The sequence below is a fragment of the Panthera tigris genome, chromosome X (genome assembly GCF_018350195.1).
Source record: "Panthera tigris isolate Pti1 chromosome X, P.tigris_Pti1_mat1.1, whole genome shotgun sequence".
In the NCBI taxonomy this organism is placed as follows: Eukaryota; Metazoa; Chordata; class Mammalia; order Carnivora; family Felidae; genus Panthera; species Panthera tigris.
In genome coordinates this window covers 15,103,249-15,120,545 of record NC_056677.1, presented here as the reverse complement: position 1 = coordinate 15,120,545, position 17,297 = coordinate 15,103,249, and the positions used below count along the sequence as shown (strand labels likewise).

General features: G+C 44.9%; 1 protein-coding gene across 1 annotated transcript in view; it reads left to right on the top strand.

Moving 5' to 3' along the window:
• The window catches only part of ADGRG2 (adhesion G protein-coupled receptor G2), a 121,867-nt gene that overhangs the window by 52,218 nt on the left and 52,352 nt on the right, over positions 1 to 17,297 (top strand). Inside the window, exon 3 of the mRNA XM_042974619.1 lies at positions 843 to 958. Coding sequence (XP_042830553.1) covers positions 844 to 958 — 115 coding nt within the window. The 5' untranslated portion in view covers position 843. The remainder of the gene's footprint in view (positions 1 to 842; positions 959 to 17,297) is intronic.

The following is a 17,297-nucleotide window of genomic DNA, read 5'->3' as shown; positions in this document are numbered from 1 at the left end:
TCCATAAATTCACAGGGACTACCTTGCCTGTCTTTTTAAAAAAATCGCAGTCTTAAGTGAAGTATAGTTGACAGGCAATATTCTTTCTATTAGTTTCAGGTGTACAACCTAGTGATTTGGCAGTTCTGTACACGATGAAATGCTCCCCATGGTTCAGTGTAGTTACCTTCTGACACCATACAAATTTACTACAGTATCTCTGACTGTTTTTTATGCTGTACCTTTCATCCCCGTGACTTATTTATTTCATAACTGGAACTTTGTCCCTCTTAATCCCTGCCACTTACTTTGCCTGTCTCCTCACCTCTGGCAACCACTAGCTTGTTTTCTGCATTTGTGCGTCTGTTTCTGGTTTTTGTTTTTCAAATAATTTTTTCAAAGCTTATTTATTTATTTAGAGAGAGAAAGTGGGGGAGGAGCAGAGAGAGAGAGAGAGAGAGAGAGGGGGAGAGAGAGAGAGAGAGAGAGAGAGAATCCTAAGCAGGCTCTGTACCATCAGCACAGAGCCCGACGCAGGGCTCAAACCCACCAACTGTGAGATCATGACCTGAGCCGAAATCGAAAGTCCTCCACTTAACCGGCTGAGCCACACAGGTGCCCCTGTTTTTTAAAATAATTTTGAATGTAATACGATATCCCACTGGGTGGTCTTCCCATAATCAATATAGGTTTTGCTTTTTGTAGCCAGTGCCCGGCTGGCATTGCCAGTTCTCTGGAACCAGAGTAATTTAAAGGAAGCAGGATTGCAGTTTGCCTTGGTTAAGTAACTGACCTCTTGGGTATTTCTGTGTTGTGATTATGGCGTGCTGTGATGATGATGTTTTCCCCTTATTTTATTCCAGGATGTTTTTCTGTGGCAGGCAGTGTGGCCATGCTGGCAGACCCGAAGAACTTCTGCTGTTCAAGATGTTTCTTACCATCATCTGTCTTCATGTTGTTCTGGTTACATCCCTGGAAGGTAAGGTGCCTGCTTTTTAAATTTTTTTTTTCATTTTTTCCCCGTTCTATCTCTGTAATGTGTGTTTACTTAGAATTTATTTTTTTGCTGCAAAATAAGCATAAGACTTGCCATTTTAACCCTTTAACCATTGGCATTAAATATATTCACAGTTTTGTGCAGCCATCACCACTGTCTACTTTTAGAACATTTCGTCATCTCAGATAGAAACTCTGTACGTGTTTCTTTTTTTACTGTTTATTGATTTTTGAGAGAGACAGAGCACAAGCCGGGGAGGGGCAGAGAGAGAGAGAGGGAGAGATAGAATCCGAAACGGGCTCCAGGCTCTGAGCTGCCGGCCTAGAGCCAGACGAGGGGTTCGAGCCCACGCACCGCAAGATTGGCGCCTGAGCCGAAGTCAGACGCTTAACCGACCGAGCCACCCAGGCGCCCCGAAAGTCTGTACGTGTTCAACAGTAACTCCCCATTCCCTTCCCCTCAGTCCCTGGTAACCTCTGTTCTTTCAGTGTCTATGAATTTGTCATTTAGGTACCTCATATAAGTGGAATCATACAATATTTGTCCTTTTGTGTCTGGCTTATTCACTTAGCATGCTCCCAGGGTTCATCCACGTTGTAGTATGTATCAGAACTGCATGCCTTTTTAAGGCTGAATAGCACTCCATTGTGTGCGTAGACCACAGTTTGTTTATCCATTCATCGTTGATAGACGTTTGGGGTATTTCCACCTTTTGCTACTGTAAATAATGCTACTATGAACATTGGTGTACAAGTACAAGTTTGAGTCCTTGCTTTCGATCCTTTTGGGTACATAAACCTAGCAGTGGAATTGCCGGATCATATGGTGATTCCGTGGTTGACTTTTTGAGGCTCTGCCACACTGTTTCCCACAGTGGCACTACATTTTACATTCCTCCCGGCAGGGCACAAGGATTCTGTGTCCTCACCAACACTTCCTGTTTCCTGCTGTGCCGATAGTGGGTGTGAAACGGAATCTCCTTGTGGTTTTGATTTGCACTTCCTTATTGATTAGTGATGGGGAGCATCTTTCATGTGCTCAGTGGACATAATATAGATCTGTTTTTAGAGAAGCTGCTACTAAAACCTTTGGCCCATTTTTGAATTGGGGTGTTTGGGGGTTTTTTGATGTTGAGTTTCAAGAGTTCTTTTTATACTCTGGGTATTAAATCCTTTACCAGATAACGCAATTTGTAACTATTTTCTCCTACTCTGTGTTATCTTTTCACTGTCTTAATAGTGCACTTTGATGCACTAAAGGTCTTAATTTTGACGAAGTCCAATTGATCTCTGTTTACTTTTTTGCCTGTGCTTTGGCTGTCTTATCCAAGAAATCGCTGCCAAATCTGATGTCCTGAAGATCTCTCCCTGCATTTTCTTCGAAGAGTTTTAGAGTGTTAGCTCTTGTGTTTAGGAGCTTTGATCCATTTTGCGTTCATTTTTGTATATGGTTTGAGATAAGGGCCCCCCTTTGTTCTTTTGCACGTGATAGCCACTTTTCACAGCGCTCTTTGTTGAAAAGACTGTTCTTCCCCCATTGAATGGTCTTGGTACCTTTGTCAAAAATCAGTTGACCGCATGCGTGAGGGTGCATTTTTGGTGTTTATCTGTTTTTTAAAAAAGTATCTACTTGAAGGCACTTCTGCATGGAAGCTTTAAGGGAAGTAGATGGAGAATTAGCCAAATGAAGCAGAATGGTTTTCAGAAAAGAGGATCTTTAGAATGAAACAAGGAGGAAAGGTACATAAAGGAAGGCAGCAGAAAGGCCAGAAATCCTGGCTGTAACATCTGTAGGTACAGCTGCCAAAAGAATACCATGCTATGCAAATGGAAAGCATCCTCGCCTGCAATGTTATTTAAGAAGAATTCTTTTTGTTAAAGTGTATTTTTATTTGTTTTGAGAAAGATACAGAGAGCAAGTGGGGGAGGTGCAGAGAGAGAATCTCAAGCAGGCTCTTCACCTGTCAGCGCAGAGCCCGATGCGGGACTCGAACTCACGAACCGTGAGGTCATGACCCAAGCCGAAATCGAGAGTCGGACGTCCGACCCACTGAGCCACCCAGGTGCCCCTTTAAGAAGAATTATTAAGGCCACACAGAGAAATACCTTTCTTATTCAGAGGAGAGTGGCAGGAGCAAGGAAGCTTCGCTGGATAAAGCGAGTGTCAACGGACAGCAAACAATGACGTGTAAATAACACACACACACACACACACACACACACACACACACACACAACTTAAGTGGAAAACTTCCCAACAGGCTGAAACACAACTGACAGTCTTTCAAACAGTAGGCACTGGGGCATGTCAAGAAGCCACCACACTTTACAAAAAGAAATGACACGAGCTAAGTGCATACTGACTGCTTATAGTGTGCCAGGTTCCTACCTGCTTTACACGTATTCACTCTCTTAAGCTTCTCAACCAAATCCATGAAGGAGAGATCCTAGCCATAGCCCCATTTCCCAAATCAAGGCACTGAGTCTCAGAGAGCTAAGTAAGTTACTCGAGGAAGTGGCTGACTGGGATTTGTGGCCAGCTCTGAAATTTGTGCTCATAACCAGAAAGCCAGAGTTCTCAAACCTCTGAAAACATCGGTTCTCAAGATAGGAGAATGCCCTGGAGGACTTGTTAAAACAGGTTTCTGTGTCCCTCCCCCACAGTCTTTGATTCAGTAGGTAGAGGGCACAAGCTCCCAGGTGATGTTGATGTGATTGGCCCAGAGTCTACACTGCCTGCACAGCTTGCCGAAGACATAAGTAGGGGGCACAAACTCCCCCCGGATGGAGATCACAAGTTACGAACTCTGTCGCGGGCCTGTGACGTTTATGTAAACTATGCTCGCACATCGTCTTCTCGGGGCATTAAAACGTCACTGTGGGATTGGTGGAGCAGAAATCAAATGTCCCCACTCTACTGATGAGTAAATGTCCCCAGGGACGTAAGTCTTTTTGAAAAAATGTATTTAAACATGATGAAAAGGGGGCAGGTAAACAGGAAAGTACACTCACGCTGACGGCTCCCGTGTCTCTCTGACCGAGAATGATCTGTGCCGATGGGACCATGTGTGGCCCGTGTGTGGAATAAGCCAGAAGCGCCAGGGAGTTAACGCTTCAGAACAGTGAGGGCTGAGAGTTTGTGTTCACCTGCTTCAGCTTCCTCGTCCCTTGGCGAGGTGATGCTGAGGTATGTTCTACAAACCTAGTAGATTGTTGGATTGTGCCACAGTTACCCTTAGTAGTAACCCGCTCATTAGTGTACCCGTTATGGGCTTTACTCCCTTCCCTATCATACTTCCCTACTCCCTCCCTCAGCTTTCTGGGGTCCCCCTACTTGGAACCTCACTAATTTTCCAAGGTCCAGCCAAATATCACTACCTCTATAAAATCTGCCCTGATCTCCTCAAAAGAAGTAAATCTCTCTCCCCGATGCTCCTTTTTCTCTTTTTTTTTTAAAAATAATTTTTTTGAGAGAGGGAGAGCAGGGGAGGGGAGGGGTGGGGGGGAATCGGAAGTGGGCTCCGTGCCGACAGCAGGAGCCTGAAGCAGGGCTCGAACCCATGAACCGTGAGATTATGACCTGAGCTGAAGTGGACGACGCTTAACCGACTGAGCCACCCAGGCGCCCTGCTCCTTTTTCTCTTTGTCCATATCTCTTTATACTTGTCACCTTATATGACGGCATTAGGTACTTCCTTTGCCGAATGCACTTCAATGCGTCACGAGTCCTTTTAGTGCACCGTCCCGGGCCGCGTGAGAAGGGAGAAGAAGGGTTTGGCGAGGCGGGTGGGAGACTGATGGGAAGCAACCTAATGAGGACTGGGGGCTTGCCCTGGGCCAGGCCCTGCTGGGTGCTTTATGTACGTCATCTCATTTAATCCTCACAAAAACGCATCATGATAGATAGGTTTAGTCTCAGTTTGCAGATGAAGAAATGGAGTATCAAAGAGATTAAGTCATTTGCACAGAGCCTGAGAGCTTGGGGGATTCCCTGTTGGAACCCATAGCCTATGCTGTTCACACTCCACCAGGCTGCCTCGTAAGTGCCTGGAGACCGAATGCACGTGTTGGTGAGGCACGGGGAGACGCTGGAGAGGGAGGGGGTCTGGGGTAAGCTGCCAGAGAGCAGCCATTACCCTGGGCTCTGGGGGCTGTGGATCGCAAACACAGTAGCTTCACCCTGGAAGCCTGAGAGTGACTCAGCAGCTCTTAATTAACAGTAGGAGAGGTCGGTCTCACAGTCTTTTATTAGGCCACTGGCCAACAGAGAGAATCCTTAGGCCTTAGCGCTTTCAGTTGTATAATTTGGTAACGTGTGAGGGAATCATTCTTGGTCTGCCAGAATCCCAGATGAGCTTTGGTAGGTAACTATACTTTCTGGCCTCTAGCTTTCCTGGGCTATGCCATGCCTTTTTTCTTTTTTCTTTCTCTCTCTCTCTCTTTTTTTTTTTTTTTTTTTTTTTTTGTCTTTGAAGGAGGTCTTCTTTTAGGTACAACTATTTTCCAGAGGGTGAAATGACATAATAATGGAAGATGGTTATAATCTCATTCTTGCAGAGTTGTCTTCCCCATTTGGAAACAATTACACATTTGAGCCAGTTTAGTGAGCTCATGAGCTATAATCCCCAACTTTCTCTCTCTGGTCTGGGCCTAGATCTTTCTGTGCTGCAGGCATTTCCAGTGGTAGATTCCTCTCTAATTCCCCTCTTCCAAGGCCTCACTGTCTTATTTCCTCTCACCTTCTCACGCTTTGTCCATCCAAGTCTTTGTTCTTCCTTGTGCAGTGCACGTTAAGGCTGTAGGAGCGTAGACTGTAATGCTCTTGAAAGGCAGGGAACCTGTCTTGTTTGACTTTGTCCTCTAGTATCAAACCGGGTGCTGCACTCCTTCCCTCTCAATTCCCCGTCTGTGCAAATGAGATTTTAAATACCATGGCGTTGATCTGATGCTCAGCCAGTCTTACAGCCCTCCGAGTTCCCACTACCCCGACACAGGCATGAGGCCGCTTCTGGTAGACCCTCACTCTTTTCCCCGGCAGGTAGAAGTGGTGACAGGGAATGGTAGAGGCTCTGGATAGATTGAGGAGGAAACTGAAAGCAGAGGACATTTTGTGTCTGACTTTCCACTTGGAAGTCCTGGTCAGAACTCCTCATAGCAGCCTCTACGTCAACACGGGGCGCATGGTAGAGATGAAAGATGGTGGCATAGTGCGTTTGGGCAGAAAGAAGGCTAGAGGTGATGTCTTTTTCAAGTCTCTTTTGTCTCTTGTGGGGCAGGGTAGGGATTCTGATTGGCCCTCGCTTTCCTTGTGGGTAGCCGTGTTGTGAGCCAGGTGCAGGGACAGGGCTACAAAAGTGATGGCGTAGACAATTTAGACTAGCAGCCAGGTGCAGGATGTGACAGACAATGGTGGGACCTGAGGGGACCTGGTCAGCAAGAGACAGACCCGCAGGCCAGGGTGGGCTACTGAGAGAATTGACCATGGGGGCCAGTGACACAGCCTTCAGCAGTGAATGCCAACTGGATAGCCAGGAACCCCACAGGGTGAGGGAGATCTTTGGAGACGTCATTGAGAACCCAGTGCTCAACATGGGGTGGGCTCACAGATCCAGGCCCTTGGTCCCTGTTGCCAGAAGGACACTAGCGCCCCATTCCCAACCTGGAAGCCATCTTGACTACCGGAAGGAAGGGGCGGGAATACAAAGATTGTGCATTTTTCCAAAAGACATTGACTTAACTGGAGATCATTTTAGAGCAAAAGAGAGAGCTACCTTAAATCATCAGGTTTAAGAATGCTTTTCCTGAACCTCTGGAATAGAGGCTCAAAAATAAGATGGAACCTTCTTAGACATTAAAGGAAGCTTGGGTATTTTTGTATCTGTTTGTTTATTGTTGCTATTGTTTGTACATCTAACTTCTGTTTATACATTTTAAACTAACCTTAAAATGAATACATATTAAACACTTCAGATGTGTGAGGACACTTTGCTAGGCATTGTTGAAGGTGATCATCATATCCCGAATTCTGCTCCTCCTTCTGGTTTTCTCTTTTCAGGTATGAAGAAATATCTAGTCAGGTCCTTGTGGGTGAGGGTGGCGACTTTTTCCTCTCTGTATCCTTCATAGTCTAGCACAGACTAAGTGCTCAATAAACTCTTGTCGTTTGACTGGTTTTGATTTGTGACTCTAGTCACAGGCCTAGAGATACTCTAGAACGTGAGCCTCTCCCCTCAGCTTACGTCACCAGCATCGCCCTCGTCTGAAGCCAGTGAGTTCTGATACGACATAGGTTACTCTTCTGAAGTTTTGCATAGGCCGCAATGGAGTGGCTGCTCATTGGCTAGAATTACTCTTGAAGAGTGGTGTCCTCGCCTCTCTATGATGAAGGGTCTCAGCTGATTGCCTGTTAAGATTCCTTCAAACTCTGAGATTCTGTGCGTTCAATTGTCCAGTAGGGACAGTCTTCAGATTCCTAATTCACTGTCCTGGGTTTACCAGGGATCTTCGGGGTCTGCTTTGAACCAAGAACCACTTATGTCTGCCATCTCATTTCAAAGCTGCTCTCCAATTCAAAATTCTTAATGTGAAATTGGAAACAATTTAAAATAGTTTTTAGGGGCGCCTGGGTGGCTCAGTCAGTTGAGCGTCCGACTTCGGCTCAGGTCATGATCTCGCGGTTCGTGAGTTCAAGCCCCGCGTCGGGCTCTGTGCTGATGGCTCAGAGCCTGGAGCCTGTTTCAGATTCTGTGTCTCCCTCCCTCTCTGACCCTCCCCCGTTCATGCTCTGTCTCTCTCTGTCTCAAAAATAAATAAACGTTAAAAAAAATAATAAAAAAAAATAGTTTTTAAACTTCATGTTTTTACGTAAGGTGATTTCAAAGGGTCTTAAAGTTACAGCGAAGCCAATCAATCTCTTGATTTCTAAATTGATAAAAGCTCCCGAAGTGGCTTTTGCTGACTGGCAAATCAGCCAGTTGCCAGCGCTATCCTTGCCTTGCTCGTCATGGAAAAGTCCCAGTGTTCCTTGGTAGGATCCAGTAGCAACAGCTCATAGTCCCAGACTTTAAAAACAGCAGCAGATGTGGCACCTGGGTGGCTCAGTCAGTTGATTGTCCGACTCTTGGTTTCAGCTCAGATCGTGATCTCACGGTTCGCGAGTTCATGCTCCGCACCGGGCTCCGTGCTGACAGTGCGGAGCCTGCTTCGGATTCTCTCTCTCCCTCTCTCTCTGCCCCTCCTCTGCTTGTGTTCTCTCTCTCAAAATAAATAAGTAAACTTTATTAAAAAAAAAAAAACCCAGCGGCAGCAACAACCCAACTGGATATTTCTGTAGGTCTTCATGGTTTACAAGGCACCTTGGCATACGTCATCTCACCATGTCCCTGCTGAGGTAGGCAAAGAAAATTCTATTATCCCTACTTTGCTGATGAGAAGATTGAAGCTTAAAGCAATGGAGTAACTTTGAAAGTTACTCATCAAGAAATAGTATCAGGGTCCTTGAAAGCGGCTCTCCAGAACTCTGTCCTCCACATCAGCCTGCACAAAGTACTTGCTTTTGGCAATAGGAGTACGTTGTAGCCAACATCCTTAACAATGGTGATTTTAATCATAAGGAATGTCCGTTTAGACCAGGGGTTGGCAAACCTTTTCTGTGAAGAGCCAGCTAATAAATATTTTTGGATTCATGCGTCATCCACAGTCTCTGTGGCAACTAGTCAACTCTGTTGGTGTAGGCAAAGCAGCCATAGGCAATATGCAAATAGGTGTGGCTTTGCACCAAGGAAGCCTTTGTTAGAAACGTGAGATTTGGCCCATGGGCCCTAGTTTACAGATCCCTGATTGGGACAGAGCAGAAGCGGTACAGCATATACTACTGATCAAATTTATATGCCAACCATTCCTTGCTCTTTACTTGCTGGCCAAGCCCTGGCTTCACAGGGTGCTTGCTCCTTTCCACATGACTCAGGAGCAAATCCTAATTATTCTAAGCCAACTGTGGAAATGCTGTTCCTTGCCAGGGTTTGATTTTAGGAGTGGGCATGTGGCTTCCTTTTGACCAATAAGACACATGGGAAAATCTGCTGGGGGACTTTGAGGAAAAATGTCCCCACTCTTTTTTGAAATTATTTTTTTAATGTTTATTTATTTTTGAGACAGAGAGGGAGAGCCTCAGTTGGGGAGGGGCATAGGCAGAGAGGGAGACACAGAATCTGAAGCAGGCTCCAGGCTCTGAGCTGTCAGCACAGAGCCCGACTTGGGGCTTGGACTCACGAGCCGTGAGATCATGACCTGAGCTGAGGTCACAAGGTTAACCTACGGAGCCACCCAGGCGCCCCCAGAATTTCCCCACTCTTAAAATGAGACTCAAGGAGAAATAGTTTTTCTTCTTCTGGAGCTGCGCTGTCCAATATGATAGCCATTAGGCACATGTGACTATTAAATTTAAATTAATTAAAACTAAATGAAATTAAAAATTCAGTTCCTCAGTCACACTAGCTACAATTTAAGTGCTCAGGAGTCCCATGGGGCTAGTGGTTGCTGTACTGGGCAGTGCAAATGCATAATATTTCCATCACTGCAGGAAGTTCTGTCAGATAGTGCTGTATCTGGATGTTTCTGGGTCTGGATTTGATGCCTGGAACACTGGTCGCCATCTTAAATACATTGAGAGGAGGTAGTGAGTGCCAGTGGAAAATGGAGATACCCTGAGAGTTTGAAGATGTTGAGCGAGGGGCGCCTGGGTGGCTCAGTCAGTTAAGCGTCCAACTTCAGCTCAGGTCACGATCTCGCGGTCCGTGAGTTCGAGCCCCGCGTCGGGCTCTGGGCTGACTGCTCAGAGCCTGGAGCCTCTTTTGGATTCTGTGTCTCCCTCTCTCTCTGACCCTCCCCCATTCATGCTCTGTCTCTCTCTGTCTCAAAAATAAGTAAACGATAAAAAAAAATTAAAAAAAAAAGAAGATGTTGAGCGAATAGTGTTCTGAAGGTGAAAGAACAGAAGCATGGAAAGGGCCTGGGTCTTCCTGAGCTGCAGGATGAACCTTCTTAGAACTGTGTGCTTTAGGATTTCTTAAGTGGGCTAAATGAATGTCTTTAATGTTTATGGTACTTTTAATTGGGTATTCTGTGACTTGCCCCCGAAAGCATTCTTACACATAGAAGAGTTAACATTTCAAAGGTTTACAGTTGATTCTTGAAAAAAAACAACGGGGGTTAGGGGTGCCGATCCCTGTACAGTCAAAAATGTGCACATAACTTTGACTCCCCAGAAACTTAACAACTAATAGCCTACTGTTGACCGGAAGCCTTACCGATAACATACATAGTTGATTAATGCATATTTTGTATGTTATACGCATTATACACTATATTTAAAAAAATTTTTTTAATGTTTATTTATTTTGGGGAGAGAGAGACAGACAGACAGACAGCGTGAGTGGGGAAGGGGCAGAGAGAGAGGGAGACACGGAATCCGAAGCAGGCTCCAGGCTCCGAACTGTCAGCACAGAGCCCGACGTGGGGCTCGAACTCACAAACCGCGAGCTCATGACCTGAGCTGAAGTCGCATGCTTAATTGACTGAGCCACCCAGGTACCCCGTACACTGTATTTTTATGATAAAGTAAGCTAGAGAGAGGAAAATGTTATTAAGAAAATCGTAAGGAAGAAAAAAATACATTTGCAGTACTGGTCTGTATTTATTGAAAAAATCTGCGTGTAAGTGGACCCGCGCAGTCAAACCCGTGTTGTTCAAGGGTGAAATGTGCTATGCATGATGTCCTTGTAAATGCTTCATGTGTTACCTTAGTGGATCCGGACAATAGCAACAATCAAGTGTTAATCCCTTATTTCCTAGATGAGAGAGCGGAGGCTTGGACAGTTTGAGTCACTTCCCAGTTCACACAGCTGGAAAGTGGAGGTGCTAGGATTCTAGAACCTGTGTTCTTAACCGTTTCCTTTGTGTTTAGTCCCTCTAGCAGTCGGAGATGGTTTTTACCCAACTTTGACTGAAACTTAGCCATGTTCATTCATCCTGAAATGGATTTGTACTCCCAAGGGACCAGATAAAGCTTGAGGGAGATCTGAAGGATAAAAGCAGTAGCTTCACTGATTTAATCTATCAGGGAGTAAGTTGATATTCCAAGGGAATACGCTGTTGAAATGTACCTTGAGGCGGGTGTCTCTTTACTTCAAGGAAATAATAAGAAACACATTGATCTTGGCAAGAAGTCTTGTGTTCATAAGATCGCAGTGCTGCTGTAAAAAAACATCAATATAAATCGAGGATGCTTTTGCAATGACGTCTGTGGCAATTGTGTTAGTTTCTTTTAGGAATGCACGTAGCTTGAAGTAAAAGTTACTCCTGTTGCTGTAGTGTTCATTACAGTATATAGAATTTTGTTAAAGAAGAGAGAAATGAAAAATGTGAAATGGGCAGTAGTCTCACTTTGGCGAATAAATTAGAATTGCTTCTAATCATCTCATTAATTGAACGAATAAGAACCGAACACAGAGTTCTTAGTATGCGGTGGTGTATTTCAACCGTATAGTCGTTTTTTTTTTGTCTTGCTCCTAATATGTGATTTGTTATTACACTGATTTGGATTCATGGTAAGGTCTAACGTTCTGGGTTTTAGTGGACGGGCAGGAGGGGATGAGTTTGAATTCGTAAAAAATGTCCAGTTACAGGATCTTTTCAAAATAGAATTTTAATACTTTTAAGTGAGTTGCATGATATGACTACAATGCAAACTTTATCTGAGGTCAGGGGCTTTGTGTCATTTCCTGCTACAACCCAGTCCCTGGCGTATGCAGTAGGCCTTTAAACATTTTACCAAATGAATAAACTTTGGGCAGATTCCTTCATGTTTCTGGGCTTGTTTCTTCACTTATAGTGTGAGGTGGGTGGGCTAGTTTGGTCTGTAGTCTTTTCCCTACCTAGGACCTATTTTGTAGTTCTTTTCGTCCCCTGAACTCCAAGCCCTAAAAGATAGTATCTTTCAAATGATTTATTTAAGAATTTTTTTTTCATTTTTGTGTTGAGCAAAGACGTACAAACCTGGATCCAGTTTTTGTGATCAGCAGTAGAAAACCAGTATAGCTATAATTTTTACAAATCACACTCTAATTTTCTCATGCAGCTTACTGTGGGTAAATAAGCAATTTTTGAAATAATGATCTATAGTCTAAGTGACTACGCTGCCAGTTTTCTAGATCTATAAAATTGTACTAGGTCGTCTTCAAGTCTCCCTTACCTCTGAAATGAATTTCTATGACCTTCCATTTCCTGACGTGTAATGCACAGATGGAACCCCTTGGGTCTTTCTAGGAGATGAATTCCTATGGCCCTAAGCTATGGAAACTTGAATTAGACAGTGTTGTAATGGATAGTCCCACTAATCAAGCGTTAGTGAATACCTAAGAATGTTTTATAGTTAGATAGAAGTAACATACCTGCAAATTTTGGAAAGAAACCATCTTCATAATTTTTTAAGTGCCTCTCTATGAGTTACTGATATGTCGCTTGCCTTAAGAAAAAAATCAGGGGGCGCCTGGCTGGCTCAGTCAGAAGAGCATGTGACTCTTGATCTTGGGGCTGTGAGGTCGAGCCCCACATTCGGTGTAGAGATTACTTAAAAAATAAAATCTTAAAAGGAAAAAAACACCATTATTATATAAAAGTAAGCTTTATTCAAGAGCACAGAGTCTGAATTAATAATTATGATTTACTGCTAGAACTGTGATAAAATATAAATGTAATATAATTTTAGGCAAAATAATCACCCCCGTTTTACAGGTGCACAAATACAAGCAGGGAAGTGTTAGAAATTTACTCAAGGCAGAGCCAGGATTTGAAACCAAGTAAGTCTCACTCAAGAGCCCGGTCTTTTTTTTTTTTTTTTTTTTAAGTTTATTTAAATATTTTGAGAGAGAGCGAGAGCATGAGCCAGGGAAAGGGCAGAGAGAGAGAGAAAGGGAGAGAGAGAATCCCAAGCAGGCTCCACAGTCAGCGGAGAGCCCGATATAGGGCTCAGTCTCACGAACTGACCTGAGCCGAAAGCAAGTCAGACGCTTAACTGCCTGAGTCCCCCAGGTGCCCCAAGAGCCCAGTTTCTCAATCACATTTAAAGCTTGGTTAAGGAGGTATGCTCATTCATTTATTACAAATAAATGGACATGGCTCTTTATTCAGATGGAGGAATTTACCAGATCAAGATTTACACGTTATTAAAAGTGAGGAATCCCAGATCAGTCTTTCAGAGCTCACAACAAGCCAAAGACAATATAAGGCGAAGACATTAGAACACGAGCCACTAACGTACAAAGGCCAAAAGGCCTGCTAAGGATTTTCTATCCAGAAGCGCTACAGCAAAGCTTTTTACACGGCCTCAAAATAGAGGCAACTCACGAGTACTTTTCTTTAAAACAATTTTCTTTAATTTTTATTTTCTTAAGGATGTCTCCATCCAATGTGGGGCTCGAACTCATGCCTGTGAGAACAAGAGGTCATGCTCTGCCAACTAAGCCAACCAGGTGCCCCAGATATACAACTTTTCCAGCCAAGTAGTATGCATCGGCAGTATACATCCAGCTTTTGTTAGTGGCTTTACTGGTATGCATCTACTTAGAGAAATGGTTTGTCACATGGGAGTTCTACTCTTGAGGGTCATGAGAAAACCATGATATGGATGTTTGCTGGGAGCAAAGCGAGGGAGGTGAGTCACAAAGAAGGGGAGTTCATATTGAGCCTCAAAGTGGCAGGGACTCCTCTACCTCCTCCAATTCATATTTTTTACATGAAATTGATTGTCACATTGGTTTCCGTACAACACCCAGGGCTCGTCCCAACAGGTGCCCTCCTCCATGCCCATCACCCACTTTCCCCTCTCCCCTCCCCCACCATCAACCCTCAGTTTATTCTCAGTATTTAAGAGTCTCTTAGGGTTTGCCTCCTTCCCTCTCTGTAACTTCTTCCCCCCACTTCCCCTCCCCCCTGGTCTTCTGTTGAGTTTCTCAAGACCCACATATGACTGAAAACATACGATATCTGTCTTTCTCTGTCTGACTTATTTCACTTAGCATAACAGTCTCCAGTTCCATCCACGTTGCTACAAATAGCCAGATTTCATTCTTTCTCATTGCCAGGTAGTATTCCATTGTATATATAAACCACATCTTCTTTTTCCATTCCTCAGTTGATGGACATTTAGGCTCTTTCCATAATTTGGCTATTGTTGAAAGTGCTGCTGTAAACATTAGGGTACAAGTGCCCCCATGCATCAGCTCTCAAATTCATATTGATTCCTTGACTTTTGACCTTGTCAATATCATGACAAAGAACAAGAGAGAAAATGGTGGTTGGGGAGAGTAATTTTAGCATTAATTTTGTCCCATCATTAGTTTAATGGATCTTAATTATTCTGTGACACTCAAAGTAAATCTGATGTGGCAGAGACTGGCTGGCAGTTCACCAAACTTTAATTTTTTTCTTCCTCGGCACACAGCCAGACTGTATTTCCCAGCCTCCCTTGCAAGTAGAAGTGGCTGAGTGACTGAGTTCTGGCTAATGTATGTGGGTAGAAATGATGTTTCCACTTTGCGGCTTGGCCATTAAAAACCCGATTCCCCTCACTCTCTTTCCCTGTGTGCCTGCTGGATGTTGCTCTCCGGAGCACACTTGGAATCTTCGTGTTGAACATGGCGGTGCCCCTGGCCGCCCGGGCTCCTCAGTGCCTGCACGGAGCGGATAGCCTCTCTCTGCTCCACTCTACACTCCACTCTAGACTGCTGACTGGACTTTAAATTTTTTTTTTTTTTTACCGTTTATTTATTTTTGAGAGAGACAGACAGAGCACGAGCAGGGGAGGGGCAGAGAGAGAGGGAGACACAGAATCGGAAGCAGGCTCCGGGCCCCGAGCGGTCAGCACAGAGCCCGACGCGGGGCTGGAACTCACAAGCTGTGAGATCGTGGCCTGAGCCGAAGTCGACGCTCAAACGACTGAGCCCCCCAGGTGTGGCCCATAGGCTGCTGATTGGACTTTACACATAGAAAGTAAGCTGCCACTTTGGTAAGCCCCTGAGATTTTAGGATTTAATTATCGCGGCGATTTGCCTTACCTTAACTAATACATCAGTGACCCTTCTCCCCAATGGTACATCTCATTCTGCCATCGGAAGGCAGGGTGGGGTGGGACAGGCATCTTTTCTTTTTTGAGATCACGTAAGAGCCCGCGTTCGTACGGTCCAAGCTGGGGGGAGTCTATTATGGTCACTACCGAGACGCTCATCATCCAATCAGGAGAGAGTCCTTTGAGGGCAGGAGGCCCGCCAGAGCCACCCCCTCACTCCCTTTGGGCCAACCCAGGCCGCCGGGACCTTCACGGTTTGGCTTAAGGTTAAGACTACAGGCTCCGAACTTTCTGGGGTCAAATCTTACCTCTACCGTTTATTTCCTCTGACTGTTACAGGGCGTTTAATCTCTGTTGCTTAGTCTCCTTATCTGTAAAATAGCAGTACCTTTTTCATAGAATTATATGCAGATTACATGAGTTAACGCATCCAGAGATGCCTGTAATGCGTCTGACACATTGTAAGGACTCAGTCAACACTAGCCATTATCACTAGAGACCAGCATAGTAATAGAGATTTTCTTTTGATAACGGGAGCATTCTGTATCTGTGCTGCCCAGTACAGCAGCCACCAACCACATGTGGCTACTGAGCCCTTGAAACGTGACCGGGGAACTGGATTTTAATTTTAATTAACTTGAATTAATTTAACTTTAAATAGCCACACATGGCTAGTGGCTGCTGTAGTGAACAGGGCAGCTATAGAGAATTGTTCTAATTGCTTCAGAAGTTTTCTATTTCATACTGTATAAGTTAGGGTTCAGTCACAGAAGGAGAATCACTAGGGACACACACACACACACACACACACACACACACGAATTTGTCACAGGGGTTTGACATTATAGGGCTGTGGGAGCCAGCTAAGCAGTCTCTGTAAAGCTGTTGTCTTCACATCTGATGCCAGAACTTGACATCTATGATGGGAAGGCAGTCGGGAAGGCTGTAGGGAGGGCAGTAAGACGGGTGACAACAGGGACAAGTTGGAACCCACAACAGACTGAAACCCATGTCAGTTCTTGTTACCTGTGGCTGGTGCTACGATTGTCCCGCAGAAACTGGCCCCTTAGCACAAAATTAATGTTTGTTTATTTTGAGAGAAGGTGGTGGGGGAGAGAACGTGAGTGGGAGAGGGGCAGAGAGAGAGAGAGAGGGAGAGAGAGAATCCCAAGCAGGCTCTGTGCTGTCAGCACCAAAATCAAGAGTTGGACACGCAACCGACTGAGTCCCCCAGGTGCCCGCCTTAGCACGAGATTAAATACACACCTCGCGGGGCCCCTGGGTGGCTCGTCGGTTAAGCGTCAGACTTCGGCTCAGGTCATGATCTCACAGTCCGTGAGTTCGAGCCCCGCGCCGGGCTCTGTGCTGACAGCGCGGAGCCTGGAGCCTGCTTCCGATTCTGTGTCTCCCTCTCTCTCCGCCCCTCCCCCACTCACACTCTGTCTCTTGCTCTCAAAAATAAATAAAATATTAAAAAAAATTTTTTAAAAAGTAAAAATAAAATACACACCTCGCCCAGGACTCAGAGAAGCTGGAGCGGGTCCAGGGCGGGCGGAGGGCGGGTGGGTGCGCACAGCAGTTGTGGGCTGGCAGCCACCTCACAGCAAAGACGTGAGGCAGCTGCTGCTCCGTGTCTGCCCACATCTCCCCCGGGACGCTCTCTCGTGTCCCACGAAACCCACAAACGTATAGAAAAGGGAATTCTGGGAAATGCAGCTTAGCTATGTTACCAGGACACCGTGCATAGTAGAACGCTAATGAGCTCAATTTTGTGTCTCTTAATACTTTTCAATAAAACACGATGCTAACATCCCCAAGGCTCTATTTAAGTGTTTCTGTTCCGCAACTGGCCCAAAGATAGTCTGAAGATCCGTACAGCTGGCTGACCTCATCTTTGAGTAAAAGCATTATGATGACTATGTAGAAAAATTTTTTCTTTATACTTTTCTGTGGTTTAGAATTTTCTCCACTCAAACCCACATTATTATTATAGTTAGAAAAGAAACTAATGTTAATGTTTAGAAGCCAGCCAGTGACCCCTAGGGAGACTACACATCCCACTAGAGGGCAACCTCAGAACATCATGATTCCATGTGCCTTTCGCTTGTCCCCTGAAATTTTGCCAGGTCTCGACTTTGTGCAAGAACTTAAATATAAGTTACAGTCACCGGATCTCCTGAAACCCTTTGACTTCTGC